This window comes from Pongo abelii, chromosome 21 (assembly GCF_028885655.2).
Source record: "Pongo abelii isolate AG06213 chromosome 21, NHGRI_mPonAbe1-v2.0_pri, whole genome shotgun sequence".
Classification (NCBI taxonomy): Eukaryota; Metazoa; Chordata; class Mammalia; order Primates; family Hominidae; genus Pongo; species Pongo abelii.
This window is the reverse complement of record NC_072006.2, coordinates 51357329-51383436: the sequence shown is the minus strand read 5'-3', so window position 1 is coordinate 51383436 and position 26108 is coordinate 51357329. Positions and strand designations below refer to the sequence as shown.

The window sequence follows — 26108 nt, the reverse complement described above, 5'->3', positions numbered from 1 at the left end:
TTCTCCCTCTCAGAGTAATAGAATCTCTAAATTTTAACGGGCCATGACTGCCTCAAATAAAGAGTACATTTCACAGACTCCCTTGCAGCTAGATGAGGCCATCTGACCAAGTTCTGCCCAATAGGATAAGAGCAGAAGTGATGCCTGCAACTTCTGAGTCTGGCCTTTAAAAAAGTGGGGCTTGCTGGGTGTGGTGGCTCAGGCCTGTAATCCCAGAACTTTGGGAGGCCGAGGTGGGAGAATCACTTGAGCCCAAGAGTTCAAGACCAGCCTGGGCAACACGGTGAGACCCCATCTCTACAAAAATTTTTTAAAAATTAGCTGGGCATGGTGGCACTTGCCTGTAGTCCCAGCTACTCAGGAAGCTCAGGTGGGAGGCTTGCTTGAGTGAGGAGTTTGAGGTTACAGTGAGCTATGATTGTGCTACTGTACTCCAGCCTGGGCAGCAGAGCAAGACCCTGTCTCTAAAAAAATTAATAAAAATAATATAAAAAGAGGGACAAGAAAATAAAAATATCAAAAGAGAGGGGCAAGTCCCCCTTTTCCTATTCTTGCTTCCTGGCTGGAATGCAGACATGGGGGTAAGCTATGATTTATCTTGCCAATCCTGGTGACACTCCAAAAAATGGCAGGGAATAAGACTATAGAGGCCATGGTCTCTGGTGCTGTGCAGCAGTTTCCCCAGCTTGAACTGCTTCCATCTGGACTGCTGGGGAGTGAAATAAACTTGCATCTTGTTTAAGTCACAATTATTTTGGGTCTCTGTGAAGGTTGCTAGATTTAGCAAATGATAATACTCATTCCTCATCTTAGCAAGAGCTGGAGGAGGGAATGGAAAATTCTAGAAGTCATGAAGATGGCACAGGCGATCTGGGTGCTCTAAGAGCTTTTCACCTCAGTTTTCCCTGGACATCCAGAGATCACACAGGGAGGCAGGTGAGCTTGAGTCTGATTCTCATGCTTTCTTGGATGATCTTACTCCCTCTGAGCCTCAGTTTCTCCTTATGGACGATGGAGACTAACTGGACATGATGGTCTCTCAAGTCCTTCCAGCTCTAATCTTCTATGACTCTGTAATTCTAGGATGGCTATCGAAACTCAGACACCAATGGGGCCAGACAGTCCCAAGAATGGGTTAACCAGGCCACGTGGGGGCTGCGATGGGCTGGAGAATGTCCACCCCACTCTAAGAGGGCAGTCCTCCTCTGCTCCTGTTGATTGCGGCCCCAGGGGAATGCAGGATTGCCAGATTCCTAATTTTTCAAGAAGAGCTGGAAATCTAGATTGTTTTGGTCTGTGCAATCTCCTGATTTTTAAATGTTGGCAATGCATTCACATTTTTTCAAACACTCTGGGGGCCAAAGAGAAATATCTGCAGTATGAATTTGGCCAGTGGCCACCAGTTAAAAATTTCTCTTTTGATACTATTTTCCTTCCTTCTTCCTTCATTTAACAAATATTTACTTGACACCTACTAAGTGGGAGACACTGTTCCATGCACTGGTGATAAAGCTATGAACAAAACCAAACCAAACCAAAGGTCCCTGTCCTCATGCAGCTTAACATTCTAGGGGATCACCCTGATTCATTCATTCAACAAATATTTATTGAGCAATTCTGCCCTGTGCGTGGTTGGGGAGATAAAAAAAAAATGTTCATGGTCTCTGCCCTTATGGTGCTTATAGCCTAGAAGGAAGACATACAAGAAACATAATTATGACATGAATGGAAGACTCAGTTACGAGGACAGACACAATTTAGATGGAGAGGAGTAGTGAGGAAAATCCTTCTGGAGGAAGCTACATTTTAAATGAGAACTGAAAGATAAGTAGGATTTAACTCAAAAGAACATTCTAGAACATCTTAGATTATAGCAGAGGCTTCCAGTGTGCCCCAGCTCCATGTCCCCTCAACAGTCACCATTCCTGTACATATATGAAGAAACCTTCCACAGTTAGCATTTGTGATGCTCTACCCTGGGGCTCTCCTTTTATTGATTGATTGATTGAGACAGGGTCTTGCTCTGTTGCCCAGGCTGGAGTGCAGTGGTGCGATCATAGCTCACCGTAGGCTCAAGCGATCCTCCCTTCTCAGCTTCCTGAGTAGCTGGGACCAAAGGTACACACTACCACACCAGACTAATTTTTAAGTTTTTTAAAGAGATGGGGTCTCACTATGTTGCCCAGGCTGGCCTCAAGCAATCCTCCCACTTCGGCCTCCCAAAGTGCTAGGATTATAGGTGTGAGCCACCAAGGCTGCCCCCTGCGGCTTCTTGGGGACAGGCCAGAAGTGCAGAGAGACAATTCCCAGGAAAAGCCTTCAACCCTTGATGGAAGGGAATTTTCAGGTAAATATCCCAGCTCCCTTACTCCTTGGGTGGGTTAACACCGTCCCTGGTGGGACTGAGCCCCAGCCACCCATGGCAGTAACTATTATATTCGTGTAATTTGTATTGGCTTCCTTTCCCTCCTTGCCTGAATTCCCCACTCTGTGCCCGGTACTTCCTGGGATTACCTCCCAGATAGATTACTCGCACTCACTCTTTGTCTCAGGATCTTCTGGGAGAAACCCAGAAGCGATGGGAGAGAATGTGGCAGGTTCAAGGACCAAAAACAACTCAGGGTAAGAGCAGGAAAAGAGGCTGGAGAATGGGGCAGGAGGCCACTCATGAAGAGCCTTGGAGGCTGGGGGTAGGCTTGTCAATGGGGAAGCCACTGAAGATTTTTTGGCTGGAGAGTGATATGGCCAAGCTTGTATTTCAGGATGATTCCAATGTAGGAGGCTGCAGCGGGCAAGAGTGGAAGCTGGGAGACCAGATAGGGAGCCGAGGTGGAGGTGAAGGTGGCTGGAATTGGGTGGTGAGGTGGGAGAGAGGTGGCTGGCAGTGAGGAATGGCATGGGCCAGGAGACATGGGGCCCAGAAAGGAACTCGGGGCTTTGTCTCCGACTTGAGGGAGCCCACAGTTTGGTTTAAGGAATGTTGGTGAGACACAGATACAAAAATCATACCCAAGATCACACATCCCTACACAATCCATACTAAGTGAGTTGTTGCACGGAGCTATGGAAATTCACAGCAGGCTGCCTCTAAGGGCAAGATGAGTGAGTGCCTGTGTCTCAGGGGAGGTGACTTTACAGGAGTGGTTCGGAAAACCATAAAACACCACGACTTAGCAGGCAACTTACTACTGCGGCCCCTTTGGGATAGCCCAACTTTTTGCAATGGCTGTGGAGCCCATTCTTCAGTGTTTTCAGCAGCTCTTGACTCTGCCATCTTTTACCCAAGCTGTGCACGGTCCAAAAATGCATGCCGGATTTCCCACAGGCACTGCTAGACATATTAACGGCATTCCTACACGGCAAGAGATTTCTGCACCACCAACACCATTTTTATATTCTTTACAACATAACGGCAGACGATAAATCTATCTTGCTAATTACACATCCAGCTTGTTATAACCCCCATAAAAAACATGAGCAGCTGGAAAAGCCATGAAGTGATGTCAAATCATATTCCTGGTCTCTAAACAGAAACAGAAATATTTTCCAGGCGCTGGCAAGTCTCAAGGTTCCTACCCATGCATGGAAGCAGCTGCCAGTGGGTCACTCACCTCTGAGGAGATGAAAACTAGGCTGTCGTCTTAAGTACTGCCCCTCCACCCCATGTGTGCCCCTGAAGGGATGACAGATGTCTAGGGCATCCACTCGTCGTCTGTTCAGTAGCCCATGGGATGAACCCAAATAATTGGCAAGGTTTGGGTTTTAGCAGTTGAGTTCATTTTTGCATTATTAAAGTGGTTTCAAGGTCTCTTCCATCCACCACGATTCAGCCAATAGCATTTGCCTAGACTTCTAACTAGATGGTTCCCCGACATAACTGGTTGATGATACGTTTCCAAGACGATTGCTAAGATCCACACTGGAGCTGACAATGCCTCCCCCTTGTCTCAAAACAACAGAAGGAAAATTGAATTCATCTGCCGGAGACACTAGGATAAACAACAGGGAAGAAGAAAAGTACTTTACCTCGTTTTCTAGCTAGAATTACTGGCTTTGGCTGCAGCATAGCACTGTCTTAGGAAGGGAGACAGCTGAAGACAAGCGTATTTCCTATCAAGTAAATGTTGATTGCTTCAAACGTTGGAAGAAAAGGCATGGGAGACAATAGAAGGGGAAGCTAATTAAATTTTCACATGGGAAAGGAAAATGCCACAGGAATTTTTAAACCTGGGCTGACCCCAAAGGACAGCTTTTGTTGGAGAAGCTGCCTCATAAACTGTCCCCACGATTCCCAGGACAAACTGGCTGGACAGACAGTCATGTTGAAAACAAAAAGAGAGAGACAAAATGGATTCTTACCTTCCCGTATCTGGATGCAAAAGTCCCCGTGAGTAAGGAGTGAAAAATAATTATTGTCTCATCCAAGTCCCACACGAACACACGCTGTGATGAAAGAGAGGAAGAGAATGGAGACAAATGGACTCACATGCATCTGATTTAATGTCTGCAGAAATTCATTCCCTTGGAGGAAAAGAAGTCTCGAAAAACATTATCTTTAGGTTACAAAACATGTAACTCACTGATGTGTCATTAATCCCCATCCAATCTTATCTGTGTCATGTGTATTCGGATACCCAGTTTTTGGGCTTTTATCAACTCAAAAGATGTCAGAATCAAGAAGTCTGTCCTTGCCTTCCATATAATAGCTCAAAAAGGAGGATTCAGGCCAAAATCAACAACGAAAATCATATAACTCGTTTTACAAAATGAAATACTACCATTTTAAATTCACTGTTCACCATACGCTCAACTATTTCTGTTTTTAGCAAGTCTGGTGATCACGTCTATAATTCTAAGTAACATATTTATACCCTGACTTACTGATTTTTCAACTTGAGACAATATCTTTTGACTGGGCAGTCTTAAAAGATGAGGGTTTAACTGATGGAAGTCTCTGTCGTTTCTCTGGAAACTTACATTTTTCTCATATGTGAGTCCCTCTATTCCGATTCTCCTTGGACATTCTCCCTTGGCTAAAAAGGTAAACAAATATGGAGCTATAGATATGGGAGTCCCTACCTTTTCCCATACATCCTCCCCACTCTAATGTCTATCAGCTGTAGCTTTACTTTCGTATTGTCAATGAGGATAAACTTGTTTGTACATGGGTTTTATAACTAAGGTTAAATTTTCTGCACTCTGCCTATGTTAATTTTAAAAGTTGGTAACTAGTAATATACATTTACATTTTGTGATTATTGTTCACTACAGAGCCAAGTAATATGCTAAGATTGCATTGTCTTCTCTATGTGTCCAATGTCATATCCCCAGATTGACTTTAAGGAGAATGCCCCTACCATTGTATGTATTCTCTTTACTTGTAGTCCATCATAATTAAAATCATGTCATATCTCAGTTTGTTCATATATGTATCATACCTGTCTGATGTAACTTTTTTGGTTTTGTCAGAATTTATTAATTACATTTATTTTTTCTTGTTTGCAACAATGTACCTTCATTAAAATGTCAAATTCAGCCACACACTCTATATTGGAGATATCTATCCTCAGTGATAGAAACCTCCAATGCGGACTGGATCATTTTTAGGCTTGCTGCAGACTTCCCTTCATTGTATTTCTAGGTTGGATCCACTGTTTTCTGGATCCCAAGTCTCTCTTCCTTGGTTTTCTTCCTTGTTTTGCTTGAATTCATCCTTAAGTTGCTTTTCCTGAAATGGTACATGGAAAGTAATCTTCCTGAATTCTCGAATATCTGATGGTATCTTTATTTTTCTCTATAGTTTCTCTGGGTACAGAATTCCAATTTGAAAACAATATCCTCTAGATCTTTGAAAGAATTCTTTCATCATTTTTTTTTAAGTGTCCAGGGTCACTGATGAGAAATCTGGTATTTCACTGTTCCTCAGTCCTTGTAGGTTTTACCTTTTTTTTCCTTTCTAGAATTTTAAAGGATCTTTTCTTTATACTTGGTATCCTCAAATTCCATGAAGATCTATCTGGGTATGGTCTTCTTTTTAACGAATTCTGTTTGGCACTTCAGCATTTTCAATCCAATGACTTGCATCTTTCTACAGATCTGAAAATTTTCATTTTCTTATTTCTTTTAATAATTTTCTCCCATCTTTTCTACTGTTTTCTTTTTGTGAAATTCCCAATAGTCAAATCAAACCTTTTGGGTTGATATTGCCTTTCCTTGTAAACAATATTTTTAAATAAATCTGTCTTTTTGATCTGTGTTCTTTCTTATTAAATTTTTGATTAACCCTTATTAAATTTTTGATTTTTGCAGTAATTAATAAATTTCCAATAACTTTTTCTCCCTCTGAGTGTTCCTTTCCTAGTAGCCTCCACTTCTTATTTTATGGATGCAACATCTTGAGTTTTTATATGAAAACCAATTAGAATTTTCCTAAGTTATTTTATATTTCTTAAATTACTCGCTTCTAACTTATCCCATTTATTTACCTTGGCCTTTTTCTTTTTAATTAAAAAAATTTTTTTTGACACAGGGCCTCACTGTGTGCAGTGGTGTAATCATCACTCACTGTAGCCTAGACCTCTCCAGGCTCAAGCAATCCTCCCACCTCAGCCTCCTGAGTAGTGGGACTACAGGCATGTGGCACCATGCCTGGGTAATTTTTGATCTTCTTTTTGTAGAGACAGGGTCTCGCTATGTTGCCCAGGCTGTTCTTGAACTCCTGAATGCAAGCAATCCTCCCCACTTGGCCTCCCACAGTGCTGGCATGGTGAGCCACTACGCCCGGCTAATCTTGTTCTTTATTTTTCATACTGTTGATTTTCTTTATTTTTCTGGTGATCATTATTTTCAAGGACAAAGGACCTGACTAACTCTGTAGCTGGTGTTGAGAAGTGGAGGCAAATGTCCCTCCCCAGTATGCAATCTTGAGTGGGCCACCTTTTAAAACTCTCTGGAGGTCAATGGCTGTATTAACACAATGGCATTTGCCATGCCTTTGAAAGTTAAGAGAAATATCTAGAATGAAAAAGGTATTAGCATCCCAGATTCTCTAGTACAGGGATTTCTGAAGCAATTAGTAAGGCTAAGTATTATTTCATAAATCTTTTGGACCAGTTATATTTATGTGCCTGTATGTGCTGGGCCATCATAGTTAAGTATATTTCTTATTATGGGTCATGGTAAAAATGTTTGAAAATCAGTGTTTGAGAAGACCTTCTGAGATTCAAATACGCCAAGTCCTAACTTACCTGAATTCAACTGGGGTTGAACTTTGGAAATTAAATTTAGAAATTTCAGTAATAGAATATTTAAAAATCAGCAAATATTTTCAAATTTAGTGCAGGCTCCCTCACTTTATCCATTACATCCCCTCTGAAAAAAATCCATCCCTTTCTCCCACTACCTCACCATCCTAGAGTCTTAGTGGGTAAGTTCCTGGTGGCCATTCTGCAGGTGACCCTATTCCCTAGGCCATCATGGTGCAGACCAGGGTGCGTCCTTAACCATGGGTGGGTCAGAGACCTTTTTTTTTGCAATTTAAAATTGGGGCTAGGAAGAAGGTAATTGTCTTTTGGGGAGGGCTATTGGTGGCCAAGTTTAGCCATGTGATCTGAAGGGGAGACAAGGGCAGCGTAAGGCACATGGATGTGCTTTGGTCAAGGACTAGGCTCAGATGGATATCCAGGCCTCCGTGACTCAGCGAGTTTGTCATGCAGGTGCACACCTCTACTTGTTATATAACCTGTTTGTGTAAGTTCATACTTGGCTTGCAGTCACTACTGTCTGTAGAAGATATAACTGCCCTGCTGACGCTGTGCACAGGGCATGGCTCTTGGCTCAGCTTGGCTCAATGTGGCTCTTGTGCAGGTGCTGGTGCCCAGAGAGGGAATGAAGCTACTGGCCCCTGTAAGGAAGAATGACTGTCTTGCAGATAGACAGAGGGGAGCCACGGCACAGCTTGCACAGGTGCCCAGAGAGAGGAAGAGTTAAGCTGCTGACCCTGAAGGCAAGGGAGAGCCGGCTGAGCAGCTGCAGCTGTCAGGGCAGCAGGAGCCGCAGAGCCGAAGCAGACAGCCGAGATAAAGGGGGACAGTGTGAGAGAGCTAATGTGAGAAAGCTGCTGATGAGAAAGCTGCTAAATAAAACTACATTTCACTTGCCTATGGCCCCCTGAGTGTTCTTTCTGCCCATCCACCCACTCCCCTCGGACTTCAGCATGGGCTGGACCCAGACCCTGGGATCTGACAGGCAATCTCCAGAGACAAGAACAGAGGGTGAAAGATACAAAGAAACTAACACTTTACCAGGACCTGGTTTCACTGGGAGCAGAGGGAGAGGAGGAGTGAGGAGGCCCAGAGGAGAGCTGTGCCCAGTAACTAGTGCATGAGGGCACTGCCAGGACACTATGGTTTGGGCGTTCTGTCACCTTCATTGTGGCACATGGGAAGAGAAGGCATACATGCAGTTTCTTGTCCCTGTCTCCCTTGCTGGTTCCAGTGCCTCGCTGATACTCGACTTTACTTCTGCCCTTAAGTTCTAAGAGAGGCCCTGTATCCTTCAAATAAATTCTGCTTTTTCACCTAAGTAGCTCAAGTTGGTCCCTGGCACGTGCAGCTGAAGGATTTTAACTAATACATGCTCAGAATTTTCCTCCTTTCCACTTCTACATAATTTCTCTCCCGTGGGCTTCAGTCATTAGCAAAACAGCCAAAGACTTAAGAGGTGTGACCCAAGCAAACCCTCTATGATGACATTAAGCACAGAAGTGAAACACAGCTCACACCTTTTCAATGGTTCTTGCCCAGTGGTACTTATGCTGAAATCAAGAAGCAGATGTTTCCAGAATAATATCACCCTATAATCCCTGACTTTCATGCCATAACCCTCCCCACCTCTTTCTCAGTTTAATGGAAAAATCTCTCTATCCCCGCCGTTCCCCTACGGAGAGCAGAAAACACGTTAGGTGACTGAATGATTTTCTTGTGGGGAGGGAATATTATGTATGTGTGGCTCTCTGTGTTTTCGAAGCTCTGCAACTTCAAGCTGGTAGGAGATCCTAGGAATACGGGAAGGCAGACAGCAAGTACCACCTGACGCCAATACATTTTCTTTCAGTCTTTTGCAAAGGCCTAAACCCAGTGAAGGGATTGTGCAAAATCTCCTCTATTTGGGGGAAGGACGAAGCTTTAAGAATAAGGCAAAAAGCAAGAACAGAATTCCCTGGACTGAGAATGGCCCCAGGAACAGTGGGAACACTTGCTTTGCCACCAGGTCTCTAGCATGGATCAAGGCTGCTGGTAGACCTCAGGAGGCTGACCAAGTGTAGGGCACCAAGCATGATGTTCAGGATATTTAACACCTTCCAGGGTGATCAGAACCGACCCCAGCTATAAACAACTACTACAGATGAACTAGGAATCACTGGCTAAATATCAAATGCCCTGAACATGCTGAAGTCAGCATGTGTTGCTTGGAGGTCCTGGTCCCCACCCCTAGCTTCCAACCTCAGGGCTTCTGAAAAGAGCATCCTAGTTTTCCTTCCCCATTGTGTGCTATTTTGGTGGGGCTGTCAATTAAGGGGCAAGTATAAGACCCAAGCTAGGCCACTGGGATACTGTCTCTTTGGAATCGGACACTGAAGGACATGACACTGCACTCTAAAGTGTTTGCTTTCTGGCATTCCTAGATTTCTCAACAATGTCTTTGTTACTTTCTTTCTAAACTTGGTTTTACGGCCTACTCTCATTGTCCTTTTCTAGTAAATTCACTTTTGCTTAAGTAACCAGAACTGGTTTCTTTTTTTTTTTTTTTTTTGAGATAGGTTCTCAATCTGTCGCCCAGGCTGGAGTGCAGTGGTGTGGTCATGGCTCACTGCAGCCTCCACCTCCTGGGCTCAATCGATCCTTCCACTTCAGCCTCCTGAGTAGCTGGGACTACAGGTATGTGCCACCATGGCTGGCTTTTTTTTTTTTTTTTTTTTTTTTTTGTAGAGATGGTGTTTTGCCATGTTGCCCAGGCTGGTTTCAAATTCCTGGACTCAAGCAATCTGCCCACCTCGGCCTCCCAAAGTGGTAAGGTTATAGGCGTGAGCCACTGTGCTGGGCCCAGAACTGGTTTCTGTTGCTTGCAACCAAAGAATTGTAGCGAATATTTCAAGGTTCTCAGGCTCAACAAGGATTTCCATACCCATTGTATAGCTCGGAAACACCAGAGAGTGGCCGGACTTTTAGTGACGATTGCAGGCTTTGACAATGAAGGTGGCAGTGGCCACCCAGCCACACTGGATGTCAGAGGCTGGTCTGGTTTCTGAGACCACTTGACCCCCTGGATTCTCATTTAATCCTGGGAGTGGAGGGTCCCTAATAATGAAATGAAATTTCTTACCATCTGGTGGGGTGGGGACTCAGAGTTAAAATTACATTGCTTTTTAAGGAAATGACAAAGATGATCTTTCTCAGTGTGTCTGAGTTTGTGGCTGAGCATTGCAGCTGCCGCATAAAGTATACAGATTATAAATAGGGACATGACGCTGGTATACTTGAACTGCCTGGCACTGACAATCCTACCGAGACACCCAGCACACTCAGGCCAGCAACTGACTGCCTTTTTCAAAGAAGTATAAACCGGTGGGTTTGCTCATTTTCCTCCCTTGATAAGACAACAGTAGCTTACTTCTGGTTTTGGGGCATCTATTTTGCCTATTTCTACTGGTACCCTCCCCTAGGCATAATGTTTTGTTTTTGGGAAAATGTCAGTACCTGGACAATAATACCACACTTGCATAACAAATGACAAGTATAGAGATCTAATGTACAACACAAGAATTGGAGTTAATAAAGTTATATTGTATTAGGGATTTTTGTTAAGTAAGTAGATTTTAGCTGCTTTTGTCAGACAGAAAAAGTAACTTTGTGAGATGGTAGACTTGGTAATCTGTTTCATGATGATTATCATCTTACTATCTGTATGTATCCCATAGCATCCTGTTGAAAACCTCACGTATATCTGATTAAAAAAAAAAAAAGCCTGGGTGCGGTGGCTCACGCCTGTAATCTCAGCACTTTGGGAGGCCGAGGCAGGTAAGTCAGTTGAGGGCAGCTGAAGACCAGCCTGGCCAACATGGTAAAACCCCGTCTCTACTGAAAATACAAAAATTAGCTGAGCATGGTAGCACGTGCCTGTAATCTCAGCTATTCAGGAGGCTGAGGCAAGAGAATTGCTTGAACTTGGGAGGTGGAGGTTGCAGTGAGCCGAGATTGTGCCACTGCACTCCAGCCTGGGTGATGGGGGAGCCAGAGCGAGACTCCGCCTCAAAAAAAAAAAAAAAGACTGGAGCATCCCTGACCACTAGTTCTCAGCCTGAGCTGCACACAGGAATCACCCACGGAGCTTTAAAAACACTGATGCCTAGCTTCTACCCTCAGGGAATCGGATTTAATTGGTCTGAGGTGCAATCCGATAATAAAGGTTTCTCAAAGTCCTCATGTGATTGTCGTGTGCAGCCCAGGTTGAGAGCCCCTTTCTGAGAAGTCAGAATCCCAGAATCCCAGAAATAGAGGCACACTCATTAGAGCCAGCCTCCACACAGATCAATATCTAAGCCCTATTAGAGTCCCCACGGAGAATGTTTAAAACTCCCCTCCTCCCCCCTAGTTCCTCCAGTGAGTCTTTTCAATTGGTCTGGGACAGGGCCAGGGTGTCTGTTTTTCAAAGAGCATCCCAGATGATTCTGCTGTGTAACCAGGGTAGAGAACCACTTTAACCCAGCTGGAAGGTCGGAGGCCCATTCTCTTCTTTATCAGGGACTCTCAGAGTGTGGTCCTCAACCCAGAGCATCATAATCACCTGGGGGCTTGTCAGAAACACAAATTCTCATGCCCTGCCCCAGATTTACTGAATTGGAAACTCTAGGGCTGAGGCCCAGCAATCTCTGATTTCAAAAGCACCATCCCCCCATCCCCCAAGTGATTCTGATGGTGCTTCAGTTTGAGAACCTCTCTTCTGTCCTGGCCCCAGGGCTACCTGCTTGGACAACCTCATGCTTTCCTGCTCGTGCTTTGTAAACACAAAGGGCGATTCTCCGCCACGTACTTGGAGAAAACTCTGTCCCCACTCTTGTTTGGGCCTCAGATGGAGATTACATTCACCAGGTCACACACAGCCCCTTTGAATTACCTCAATTTCATTGTCCCCTGCCGGGGACGGGTCACTGCTCCTCTTAGACCGGCCTCGGAGCTTCCCGTCGGAGGCCCGGTGCGGCCTGTCTGTGTCTCCCTCTTTCGCTGGCGTGGAAGGTCCATTGTGTGTGTTGTATTCACCTGGGGTAAGAAAGGGAATGGTGGACAAATCAGAAGCTTTGCTGGGTGTCTCCTCCCGGGAAATATCCCAACAGCACCGTCTAGCTCCAAAGCAGTGGGTTCCAAGGCAGCACCAGAGGCAAAGACCGCGTAGGATGAAAACTGCCCTTGGAAGTCCCTTAAATTGCCCATTGGTGACCTTCATTATCTTTCATCCATCCAGCAGACACTTGGTCAGCGGGCACTGCTCCAGGCAGTGGGATTATGTCCTGGTTCTCACAGCACTTCAACGCTAGTGAGAGGAGACAGCCATCAGACACATCGACAAGTAAGCATACACCAAGCCCGGGAAGGAAATGTGCCACAGACAATCAACAAGTCAGGGGGCCTGGCGTGGGGGCTCACGCCTGTAATCCCAGCACCTCCAAGGTGAGAGGATCGCTTGATTGCTTTGAGACCAGCCTAGGCAACATAGCAAGACCCTGTCTCTACGAAGCATAGAAAAGTTGACCTCATGTGGTGGTGCATGCCTATAGTCCCAGCTACTCGGGAGGCAGAGTAGGAGGGTCACTTGAGCCCAGGAGTTAGAGGTTGCAGTGAGCTATGATAGCGCCACCGCACTCCAGCCTGGACAACAGAGAGAGGCCTTGTCTCTAAAATCAACCAATCGAGTATTCAATCAATCAGGGTGGGGGAGCAGGGAGGGCTGAGAGGTGACTCATTTATATGGGGCTAGTCAGGGAAGGCCTCATGCAGGGAGTGGGAGTGGCCACTGGGTGCTGTAATGATGGAGGAGTTACGCATTTACAACTCTCTCAATCTGAAAACCTGAGAACGCCTAGACGAACAGAAGGAGGGCAACACATATTTATCTGTAGCTGAGCATTACACTCTTCCACCTTTAGGAGATTCCCCTCTCTCTGCCTCAGAGGTAAATGGGGGCTGCATGGGAAGGATTCTCCACCTTCCTTTCCCTACTGGGCTCCCTCCATTCTCTATTTTTTTATTTTTATTTTTATTTTTTGAGACGGAGTCTCGCTCTGTTGCTTAGGCTGGAGTGCAATGGCATGATCCCAGTTCACTGCAAACTCTGCCTCCCGGATTCAGCATTTCTCCTGCCTCGGCCTCCCAAGTAGCTGGGATTATAGGCACCCACCACCATGCCCAGCTAATTTTTGTATTTTTAGTAGAGACGGGGAGACGAGGTTTCACCCTGTTGGTCAGGCTGGTCTCGAACTCCTGACCTCAGGTGATCTACCTGCCTCGGCCTCCCAAAGTGCTGGGATTACAGGCGTGAACCACTGCGCCCTGCCCCTTCTCTATTAAATGCAAGCCTTTTAAGCTTTACCTGCTGAGAGCTGTCAATCTGAGAAGTAAATGAGATTATATAGGCGAGAGCATCTAGCACAGGCCTGGCAGTTAGGAGGTGACTTGAATGGAGTTCTGGCTGGAGTCAACCCACAGATATGTGTGGATTAGTGAGAGACGCAGCACAGAATATGGGCCCTTGCTGCTTCTCACTTCGGGGTGCTCCTGGGTGTGGCCCCACTGAGAGGCTGTCACACCTGTGCCCTCCGGCGATTGTCTAGTGGTCCCAAACAAGTGAAGCAGCACCGTCCCTGACCCAGGTCCCAAAGCCAGCATCAGAGCTGTGTTGCTGCTTAAGCACAGATGTTTTAAATGCATGGCTTTTGATTGTACTTTACTACCCGTATTTAGCTAACGAGGTAACTCAGGTTTAGTGAGGTGACTTACTGGTCCATGTGAGTCTGCATATGAGTGGCAGAGCCAGAACTAAAATTTGGGCCTGTCCTTGTCACTAGAGAGTGACAGAACTGTAAAACAGCATGAACCTTCGAGGACATCCCATACCATTTTCTCACTTTACAGTTGCTTGGTTTAGCTCCCAAATGTGTCGCACAGACACCATCCTTCCTGCCCTAATTGCCAGTTCTGGGATCATCAGGGGAAAATGCCTTTGTCTAAAAATACTTGGCTAGGGAGAGTTTGTTTCCTACCCTGAAAGAACTATTTCCCTTTAAGACCCAAGGGACTGAACTTTGTTTAATATTCATAAAAGCTTCTTAACAGACTAAGGACATAATAAGACAAGACATGATTTTGTGCTGTCAGGATGGCTGGGTGTTTTCCACCTCCCCAGAGTCTTCAGGATGCAGCATGAGAGATTCCCAAACATTGAGTGAGCAAAGAGTTTCCTCTGGAAAAAGAATTTCTTCTCAATTCACAGATGCTGAAGAGCAATGTAAATAAGGTCTTTCCTGGTTCACTTGGTAGTTTAAGGCTACTGGGCTTAGAAAACACTTGTTTGTCCCCCATTAAAACAGGCAAATATCAAAAACAGGGGTAAATGCTAGTTATCTAAGAAATGTCTAAAATAAGGTCTGTGTGAAACCAATTTTGCAGAGGTACCAAAAAAAAAAAAAAAACCAGAAACAAAAAAAACAGGCCTTTACCCAAATGTACACATTCTTGAGAATGAGGAGTGATATGGTTTGGATCTGTGTCCCCGCCCAAATTTCCTGTTGAATTGTAATCCTGAGTGTTAGAGGCGGGGCCTGGTAGGAGGTGACTGGATCATGGGCATGGAGTTCTCATGAATGGTTTAGCACCATCTCCCCCTCCCCTGGGTACTGCACAGTGAGTGAGTTCTCACGAGATCTGATTGTTTAAAAATGTTTGGCACCTCCCCCCGACCCCTCCTTCTCCTGCTCTGGCTATGTAAGACGTGCATGCTTCCCTTTTACCTTCTGCCATGATTGCAAATTTCCCGAGGCCTTCCCAGAAGCTGAGCAGGTGCCAGCACCATACTTCCTGCACAGCCTGAGGAACGATGAGACAATTAAACCTCTTTTCTTTAGCTGGGATTACAGGCGCACGCCACCATACCTGGCTAATTTTTATATTTTTAGTAGAGATGGGGTTTCACCATGTTGACCAGGTTGGTCTCAAACTCCTGACCTTGAGTGATCTGCCTGCCTTGGCCTCCCAAAGTGCTGGGATTACAGGAATGAGCCACTGTGCCCAGCCATTAAACCTCTTTTCTTCATAAATTACCCAGTCTCAGGTATTTCTTTATAGCAATGAGAGAACAGACTAATACAGAGTAAAAGTTCAGGGTCACAGTCAGAGATCCACAGGATAGCACAATTTATGTAAACCTTTGTTGGAGTCATTTCATTCTTTTTCTTTCTCTCTTCTAATGCGTTTACTTATTTAACAGCATTACTGAGGCGCAAGTGACATACAATACACTAGACATATTTAGAGTACACAATTTCTTAAGTTTTGACGTATGTACGCATCTGTGAAGCCATTGCCACAATCAGCATAATAAACAAATCCAGCACCCCAAGAATTTCCTTGTTATCCCTTTGGATAATCTCTTCCTCCAGTTCTCCTCCCCAGGCAACCACTAATCTGCTTTCTTTCACTATAGACTTTAGTTTGAATTTTCTAGAGGTTTAAACAATTGGAATCACATAGTATGTATTCTTTTTTCTGGCTTGTTTTGGTCAGCATAATTGCTTTGAGATTCAGTACATGTGGTGTTTATCGATACTTCATTTCTTTTTTTTTTTTGAGACAGAGTCTCCCTCTGTCGCCAGGCTGGAGTGCAGTGGTGAGATCTTGGCTCACTGCAACCTCCGCCTCCCAGGTTCAAGCGATTCTCTTGCCTCAGCCTCCTGAGTAGCTGGGATTACAGGCATGCACCACCACGCCCAGCTAATTTTTGTATTTTTAGTAGAGACAGGATTTTACCATGTTGGCCAGGATGGTCTTGATCTCTTGACCTCATGATCCGCCCACCTCGGCCTCCCAAAGTGCTGGGATAACAGGCATGAGCCACCATGCCCAGCCCAATATTTCATTTCTATTGCTGAGTACTATTCAATTGTACGGATACATCAGAATTTGTTTATCCAGTCGCCTGTGGGTGGACGTTTGGGTTGATTCTAGTTTTCAGTTCCAATAAGGCTGTTATGAACATTAATTCACACATTGGTCTAGATGTAAGCTTTTTATTTTTATTAAGCGTGTTTGCTAGGTCATATAATAAGTAGTGTTTAACTTTTTAAAAAACGGATGAGGCTGGGCATGGTGGCTCATGCCTGTAATCCTAGCACTTTGGGAGGTCAAGGCGAGAGGATTGCTTGACCCTGGGAGTTTGAGACCAGCCTGGGCAACATAATGAGACCCCCGTCTCTACAAAAAATACAAAAATTAACTGGGTTTCGTGGCACACACCCGTAGTCCCAGCTACTCAGGAGGCTGAGGCCAGAGGATCACTTGAGCCCAGGAGGTTGAGGCTGCAGTGAGCTATGATCACACCACTGCACTCCAGCCTGGGTAACAGAGTGAGACCCTGTCTCAAAAAAAAAAAAAAAAAAGAAAGAAACAGATGAATTATTTTCCATAGTGGTTGTACCATTTTCCAGCAGTGGATGAGAGTTCTGGCTGCTCCACATCCTTGCCAGCCTTTGGTATGGTCCGTCTTTGTGATTAAAGCCATTCCAGTGGGTATGTAGTGGTGTCTCATTGTGAACTTAATTTGCATTTCTCTAATGATTAATGATGTGCTTTTGGCCATCCCTATATCTTCTTTGGTGAGGCATCTATCATCTGTTCAAATATTTTGCCCATTTCTTTATTTTTATTTCTTTATTTTTTGAGACAGGGTCTCACTCTGTTGCCCAGGCTGAAGTGCAGTGGCACAATTATGGCTCCCTGCAGTGTCGATGTCCCAGGCTCACATGATCCTCCTGCCTCAGCCTCCTGAGTAGCTGGGACTACAAGCCTGCACCACAACACCTGTCTAATTTTTGTATTTTTTGTAGAGACAGGGTTTCCCCATGTTGCCCATGCTGGTCTTGAACTCTTGGGCTCAAGCAATCTGTTGGCTTTGGCCTCCCGAAGTGCTGGGATTACAGGCATGAGCCACGGCACAGAGCCTGCCTGTTTCTTTCTTTCTTTTTTTTTTTTGAGACAGAGTCTCACTCTGTTACCCAGGCTGGAGTACAGTGGTGCAATTCTGGCTCACTGCAACCTCTGCCTCCTGGTTCAAGCGATTCTCCTGACTCAGCCTCCCGAGTAGCTGGGATTACAGGCACATGCCACCACACCCAGCTAATTTTGTATTTTTTAGTAGAGACGGGGTTTCACCATGTTAGCCAGGCTGATCTCGAACTCCTGACCTCAGGTGACCTGCCTGCCTTGGCCTCCCAAAGTGCTGGGATTACAGGCATGAGCCACTGTACCTGGCCCTGCCCATTTCTTTATCAGATTGTTTGCTTTCTTATTATTGGATTTTGAACACTCCTTCTATATTCTAGGTACACATGCTTTATTCGAGATATGCCTTGCAATTATTTTTCTCCTGGACCATGGATTTCTTTTCATTCTCTGAACAGTTTTAAATTTGTATGAAGTCCAGTTTATATTCTTTTTGGATCATATTTTTGGTGTTATGTATGAGAAATCTTTGCCTAAATCAAAGTCACAAAACTGTCTCCTATGTTTTCTTGTAGAAGATTACAGTTTTATATTTAAGTCTATGATCTATTTGGCATTTTTTTGTGTGTCACGTGAGGTATGAAGTATAGATAATCAGTTGTTCCAGGATTTTTTTTTTTTTGAGATGGACTCTTGCTCTGTCACCCAGGCTGCAGTGCAGTGGCATGATCTTGGCTCACTGCAACCTCCACCTCCCGGGTTCAAGGGATTCTCCTGCCTCAGCCTCCCAAGTAGCTGGGATTACAGGTGTGTGCCACCACGCCTGGCTATTTTTTGTATTTTTAGTAGAGACGGGGTTTCATCATGTTGGCCAGGCTGATCTTGAACTCTTGACCTCAGGTGATCCACCTGCCTTGGCCTCCCAAAATGCTGGGATTACAGGCGTGAGCCACTGTGCTCGGCCATTCCAGCATGTTTTGTTGAAAAGACTGTCCTTTCTCCATTTCTCCATTGAATTGTCTTTTGTCAAAAATCAGGTGACCATATACATGTGGGTTAATTCATTTATTTACTGTGGAGACAGGGTCTTACTCTGTCATCCAGGCTGGAGTACAGTGGTATGATCATAGCTCACTGCATCCTCAAACCCCTGAAGCAATTCTCCCACCTCACCTTCCTGAGCAGATGGGACTGCAGGCACAACCCACTGCCTGGGTTATTTTTATTTTTTTGCAGAGACAGGGTCTTGCTATGTTGCTCAGGCTGGTCTCAAACTTCTGGCCTCAAGTAGTCCTCCCTCTTCGGCCTCCCAAAGTGCTGGGATTACAAGCACGAGCCATGGCACCCAACCTATTTCTGAACTCTCAATTCTGTTCCATTGATTTATTTGTCTATCTTTATGCCAATGCTGCATTGTCTTAAGTACTGTGGCTTTAAAATGGATTTTAAAATCAGGTAGTCTTAGCCCTCTAACTTTGTTCTTCTCTACCGAAGTCATTGTGGCTCTTCTTGGTCCTCTGCATTTCCATTTGAAGTTCAGAAACAGCTTGACAGTTTCTAAAAAAAAGCCTGAGATGTTGATAGAGATTGTATTAATCTTATAGAACAATTTGGGAAGAGCTGGCATTTTAACAATATTAAGTTTTCTGATTCATGAACCAGGTATATATCTCCATTTATGAATTGCCTTCTTTAACTTCTCTCAGCAGTTTTATAGGTTTTAGTGTAAAGTCATGCATATCTTTTGCCAAATTTAACCTTGAGTATTTCACATCTTTGATACTATTTCAAATGGCATTTAAAATATTCCATTTCCTGTTGTTTGTTGATTTTTAGATATTCACCCAGTACCCTGCAACACTGCTAAAGTCACTTTTTAGATCTAGTAGCTTTTTCATAGATTCCATCAGATTTTCTACATAGGCGACCATGTCATTTTATTTCTTTACTTCATGAAGTTTTACTTCTTCTTTTCTTATTTTTAAAAAATTTTAAATTAAGTTAAATAATCATATCTTTGGATGGAAATTATTCTATTTAACTGTCTGGGTTAAAGTGAGTTCTTAAATATATTTTCATTAATCATTATTTACATTTGCATGTTACTTAATAATTGGCAGGGCTGGCCGGGCACAGTGGCTCATGGTTGTAATCCCAGCACTTTGCGAGGCTGAGGCAGGCGGATCACTGGAGGTCAGGAGTTTGAGACCAGCCTGACCAACATGGTAAAACCCTGTCTCTACTAAAGACACAAAAATTAGCCGGGCATGGTGGTGGGCATGGTGGTTGGGAAACCCTGTAATCCCAACTACTCAGGAAGCTGAGGGAGGAGAATCACTTGAACCTGGGAGGCAGAGGTTGCAGTGAGCCAAGGTCACACCATTGCACTCCAGCCTAGGTGACAGATTGAGACTCTGTCTCAATAATAATAATAATAGGCAATGCACATGTTTTTTCTTTCTTCTTTTTTTTTTTTTTTTTTTGAGACAAGGTCTTGCTTTGTCACCCAGGCTGAAGTGCAGTGGTGAAATCTTGGCTCGCTGCAACCCCTGCCTCCCAGGTTCAAGTGATTCTCCTGCCTCAGCCTCCTGAGAAGCTGGGATCACAGGCGTGTGGCACCACATCTGGCTAATTTTTGTATTTTTAGTAGAGATGGGGTTTCGCCATGTTGGCCAGGCTGGTCTTGAACTCCTGACCTCAGGTGATCCATGCACCTCAGCCTCCCAAAATGCTGGGATTACAGGCATGAGCCACCATGCCCGGCCTTTTTATTTCAATTTTCACAGCAACCCTGCAGATGGTGATGATGATTTTTTAATTGGACAAATAAAAATTGTGTATATTTATGATGTACAACATGTTTTGATATATGTATACATTGGGGATGGCTAAATCAAGCTAATTAACGTTCACATATTTTTTTTAATTTTTTTACTAAAAACACTTAAGATCTACTCTCTCAGCAAGTTTCAAGTATATAACACTGATAGGGTTTGGCTCTGTGTCCCCACCAAATCTCATCTTGAATTGTAACTCCCACAATTCCCACATGTCATGAGAGGAACCCAGTGGGAGGTGACTGAATTATGATAAAGACATACCTGAGACTGAGCAATTTACAAAGGAAAGAGGATTAATGGAGAACTCAGTTCCATGTGGCTGGGGAAGCCTCACAATCATGGCCGAAGATAAGGAGGAGCAAGTCCCCACCTCTACAAAAAATTTAAAAATTAGCTGCGCATGGTGGCACACACCTGTAGTCCCAACTACTTGAGAGGCTGAAGGAGGAGGATTGCTTGAGCCCAGGAGTTCGAGGTTACGGAGAACTATGATCGTGCCACTGCACTTCAGCCTGGGTGACAGAGTAAGACTTTGTCTCTTTCCTGCACTGTTCTCGTGATAGTGAATGAGTCTCGCGAGATCTGATGGTTTTAAGAAAGCGGCAGTTTGCCTGCATGAGCTCTCTCTTTGCCTGCTGCCATCCATGTAAGATGTGACTTGTTTCTCCTTGTTTTCAGCCATGATTGTGAGGCTTCCCCAGCCACGTGGAACTGAGTTGTCCATTAAACCTCTTTCCTTTGTAAATTGCTCAGTCTCAGGTGTGTCTTTATCAGCAGCATGAAGATAGACTAATACACATACCTTATTTATTAACTATAGTCACCATATTGTACAATAGTTCTTCTGAACTTATTCCTATTATCTGAAGTTTTGTATCCTTTGACCAACCTTGCCTCCCCTCCACTCCCCTCTCCTCCTTCCCTCCCTCCCTTATTTCCCTCCCTCCCTTCCTTCCTTCCTTCACCTGATACCTGTGGTAAGTGTGTCTTCTTTTCTAATACAGGCATTTCGTGCCATAAATTTCCCTTTAAGTACTGCTTTAATGACATTCCATAAATTTTGATATATTTGTTTTCATTTTCATTCAGTTCAAAGTGCTTTTTAATTTCCCATTGATTTCTTCTTTGACCCATGGGTCATTGAAATGTATATTATTGAGATTCTGAAGATTTGGGAACTTCCCAAAAATCTTTCTGTAATTTATTTCTAATTTAATTCCACTGCTGTCAGAGAACATGCTTTGTATGCCTTGATTCTTTTAAAGGTACTGAAACTTGTTTTATGGCCCAGAAGACATTAATATTTATCCAGGTAAATGTCCCATGTGCACTTGAAAAGAATGTGTATTTGCTGCTGTTGCGTGGAGTCTTCTACAGATTGCCTGTTACATACAGTCTTTTCCTTTCACTCCAGATCTTGTTTTCCTCTCCAGAGAAAATGACTATTAACAGTTCTTATTGCATCCTTCTAGAAATTCCTTATGGAATATGAGTAAATATGGGTATTAACCTACACTTAAACTTTTAAAAAACTCAGGCTCACATTACACATGTAATTCTGCCTCCTGCTTTTTTTTTTTTAACCTATCACAATAGCTCAAAGAGAAACCCACAGTAGCATAAATATATCTACCTTATTCTTTTTAACAGCTGTATAGTATGCTACTGGTAGATGCACCATGATTGATTTAACCTGTTTCCTGTTAATGGCATGGTATCCAGGTTGTTTCCAGCCTTTTGCTATGATGTTGCTGCAATAAATATTCTTTTTTAAAAAAATAAATATTCGTGATGTGACTGACATAAGGACTTTGAGATGGGGAGATGATCCAGCATTCTCTGGGTGGGCCCAATGGAATCACAACAGTCCTTATAAGGGGTGGGGGGCAGGAGTTAGAGAAGGAGAAGAGACAATGTAAGTAGAAATTGGAATGATGCAGGGTCATGAGCCAAGGAAGGCGGGTGGCCTCTGTGGGTAGAAGGGCAAGGAAGTGATTCTCCTCTGGAGCCTCCAATACTATAACCCTGCTGACCCCTCAATTTTAGTCCAGTGAAAGCCATGTTGCATTTCTTACCTCCAGAACTGTAAAATAATCACTGTGTTGTTTTAAGACACAAAGGTCATAATAATTTGTTACAGCAGCAAGAAGAAACTGATACAGTCTCCAGACATTTCTGATTGTACCATACTCATCAGCAAAAAATTTTCTACTACACAGATCCATCATATATATTGTAGAGAAAACATAAACAGAAATTGAAAAGGATAAAGGGGATACAAGAAGTTTCAAAATGCATTTTTGTATGTATTTATGTACTAACAGTACAAAACCCTTGTGGTTATCACTAAAATTATTTGCATAATAGTATTAATAAATTTTTAATCAGTGAAAAAAATAAGTATTCTTTTTACTTAAGTGTTTGTACCTAGGTCAAAGTTTATCTTTAGGATAAATTCTTAGATGTCGAATAGTTGAGTTAAAAGGTCTATGCATTTTAAATTTTGTTAGATGTTGCCAAATTGCATGGAACAGCCTTCCCAATTTCTTCTTGAGAGATAAAAAAATTCTTCTTCTCTTGGCAAAGGAAGTTGATCTTAGAAGTTAAAAAATCCTTCAACTTCTTTTTAGATAATTTGTATCATACTTAAAAATGTAAAAAGAAAAAAATCCTTAAGGAACCACTGATTTGGTTTTTCTCTTAAGTAACATGAGATGTTCAGATTCTGCCCTCTATGTCAGCAAATTGCCCTGTAATCATCTGCAAATTGTTGGCACTTCACACACACATTAATGCATGTCAATGCAGAGTGTCCTGTGGCGAGGATGGGGTGGGTGGGGGATGTGAGTGGTGAGAGCACCAAAATACTATATCCAGGCAGTGCACAGAGTGAGTGTGATCTGTCAGTAAACCTCTAGAGCCTCTGGATTTTGGAACCAACCACTCAAGGATATCCTGGATAATTTCAAAAGTAGAGTCTTTATGGGAAATTTAAAAAGAGTGCGTGAATGTGTGTGAGTGTGTGTGTGTGTGCGTACGCGTGCGCATGTGCACACACATATGCTTAAATTCCCTTCCTTTACAGTGAACACTAGGAAAAAGAGGCAGGAGACCTCAGCTACAGCTGACCATTATTTACGTCATTAGATTTTATGTCAGCTTGTTAGACACATAGTAAAAACCATCTCAACCACTTATTGTTGAACCTTTGATCAAGGGATAAAGGAAGAACAGAGGGAAATAAGACAGAAAAATTTCAAAGAGACACAATGAGCCTTTATATTCACTCCTGATGGGAATGAAGAGAACCTTCCCACAAAACTCAAATTCTGGGGAAGTAAGTTTTTCGTTTGCCATTCAGTTCACCATTGAATTACAGATGGGTAGTGGCATCTACTTGATGATTTCCTGCTTATAGTTCCTCTCTGCCCTAATTTCTCATCAGTGTTTTGTTTTTCTCTCCTTTGTTAAAATGAGATAGGAAGAACCACATTCTGAAAATCAGGATGGCTAAAGATAATTCAAGATGATGACAGAGAAAAACTTTGTTAAACTTCAAACTCTTCAAAGAAAGTTATTAAATAGGTACTATGCATCATTAAATATTCTGGGATGGGATCACAATGACCAAAATCAATGCTCAAGCTTTAAACCTTTTAAAAAGTTGACTTCATTTAACATGCTTTGCCATATTGTCTCCATTTGTCATAAAACCAAGGATAACTCATTCATTCCCAGTGATGGAAAATTTAAGGGCTAAAATCAATAGCCACACCAAGAACCCCAGGAACAAAACAGGTGGGTCTTCCCTATTGTTCCTTTTCTAACAATCAACCAATTAATATTTGTTGACGACTGTCTCCACACCATCGTGCTAGCTTAGCTTCTGCAAAGCCCTACAACATCAGTAGGTCTCAGAAAAGAAGAAAAAGGAACAAAACTCAGTGATATCTACTGACATTCTAATGTATTGCTGCCATGTTATTTAATGTTGATAAGCCAAAACCATCTTGTAAAAGAGAAGATGTGCATAGCAGGTCTGGGGAATGAATGAATGAATCTATAGGCTGGTGCATTAGTTGCAAAGGGATGTTACATACCAAGTTCTGTGACCACAGAGGGGTCAGGACATGGACTCTGCCACATGTTGCTCATAGTGTAGGTGGGATCCATATCAAGGTTGTGGACATTTATTGTTTTTGCTCACCCAGGGTCTCTTCTGTCTTCTTGTAGTTACAGTGCTCTGGGTTTTTTGAGGTGATCACCTCTTCCTCACTCTCAGTCCCTGGTGGTTGAGGTGAGGCTGTGACCCCAACTCTAGCTCCAGCCATAGGCATGAGCCCAAAGTCAGCTGCTGCAACCCAGCATTCCATTCCACTGACCACAGAGATTGGTTGGGGGATGAGCATGTGACCTAAGCTGGGCCAATGGGAGCTTTACTTGGGACTTTTGCAGGAATGGCTAAGAAGGAGGAACTATGTTTGCTGGGATGGATTAGCAGACAGGATTGAGCTCTGGGTAGCTGGTGGCCATCTTTGCCACCACAGGGGAGGAGCTTGCCTGAGAATGAAATGAACCCAGGAAAATTCAGAGCCAGAAGGAAGAGAGAAACTAAGTCTCAACATTATCATTGGAACACCTGGACCTAGCCCTAAACCCCTGTACATCTTGGTTAGATATGCCTAAAAATTCATTTGTTTTTTCTTAAGCTAGTTTGAATTGGATTTTCTACATCTTTTGAAGCCAAAAAATCTTGGCTAATCAAAAGGGTTTCCTAAAACTATTGTGCCATCAGAAACAAACATCCTTAAAGACAACCCCATTAAAAAATGGGCAAAGGACATGAACAGACACTTCTCAAAAGAAGACATACATGCAGCCAACAAGCATATGAAAAAATAATATCACTAGTCATTAGGGAAATGCAAATCAAAACCACAAGGATAAACCATCTCACATCAATCAGAATGGCCATTATTAAAAAGTCAAAAAATAACAGATGCTGGCAAGGTTACAGAGAAAAGGGAATGCTTATACATTGTTCATGGGAATGTAAATTAGTTCAGCCACTGTGGAAAGCGGCCTGAAGATTTCTCAAGGAACTTAAAATGAAACTACCATTTGGATATATACCAGCAATCCCATTACTGGGTATATATCCAAAGGAATATAAATTTTTCTACCATAAAGACACATGCATGTGTATGTTCACTGCAGCACTATTCACAATAGCAAAGACAAGGCATCAACCTAGATGCCCATCAATGGTGAACTGGATAAAGAAAATGTGGTATATATACACCATGGAATACTACGCAGCCATAAAAAATAAGATCATGGTCTTTGAAGCAACATGGATGGGGCTGGAGGCCATTATCCTAAGTGAATTAACACAGGAACAGAAAACCAAATACCACATGTTCTTACTTATAAGTGGGAGCTAAACATTGAGTACACATGGATACAAAGAAGGGAACAATAGACCCAAGGACCTACTTGAAGGTGGAGGATGGAAGGAAGGTGAGGACTGGAAAACTACCTAGTGGGTATTATGCTGATTACCTGGGTGACAAAATTATCTGTACATGAAACCTCCACGACATTCAATTTACCCATGTAACAAACCTGCATGTGCACCCCCGAACCTAAAATAAAAGTTGAAAGAAAAAAAAATGAACATGCTTAAGGATGTTTTGAAGGATTGTATAATTCTTGAGGACCCTGAGTCGCTATACTTGAACCCCTCTTAGACAAAGAATCAACATTTGAAAGCCTCTGCCCTTCTGTTCTCAAATGGGTTTTAGATAACATATTCCTGGCCGTACACAGCCAGGCTGTGTACACAGTTCCTGGCTGTGTACGGCCAGTGCATAGCAGGAGTGCTGGTTATGGGGGCCAACAAACTGGGGTTTGGATCCCAGCTCCACCAATCACTAGCAAGCTCCTTATCACTCTCATCTTCATTGTTCTTATTTAGAAAAAGGGTGGGGATAATATAAAC

The 26108-nt window shown here is 43.3% G+C and overlaps 1 protein-coding gene across 3 annotated transcripts in view; it reads right to left on the bottom strand.

Annotated features, from left to right (window-relative positions):
• Positions 1 to 26108, bottom strand: part of EYA2 (EYA transcriptional coactivator and phosphatase 2) — a 315121-nt gene that overhangs the window by 87791 nt on the left and 201222 nt on the right. For all 3 annotated transcript variants that reach the window (XM_054541866.2, XM_054541867.2, XM_024239112.3), the window contains 2 exons: positions 12175 to 12317; positions 4360 to 4443 (listed from right to left, as the gene is read on the bottom strand). In XM_054541866.2, coding sequence (XP_054397841.1) covers positions 4360 to 4443; positions 12175 to 12317 — 227 coding nt within the window. The remainder of the gene's footprint in view (positions 1 to 4359; positions 4444 to 12174; positions 12318 to 26108) is intronic.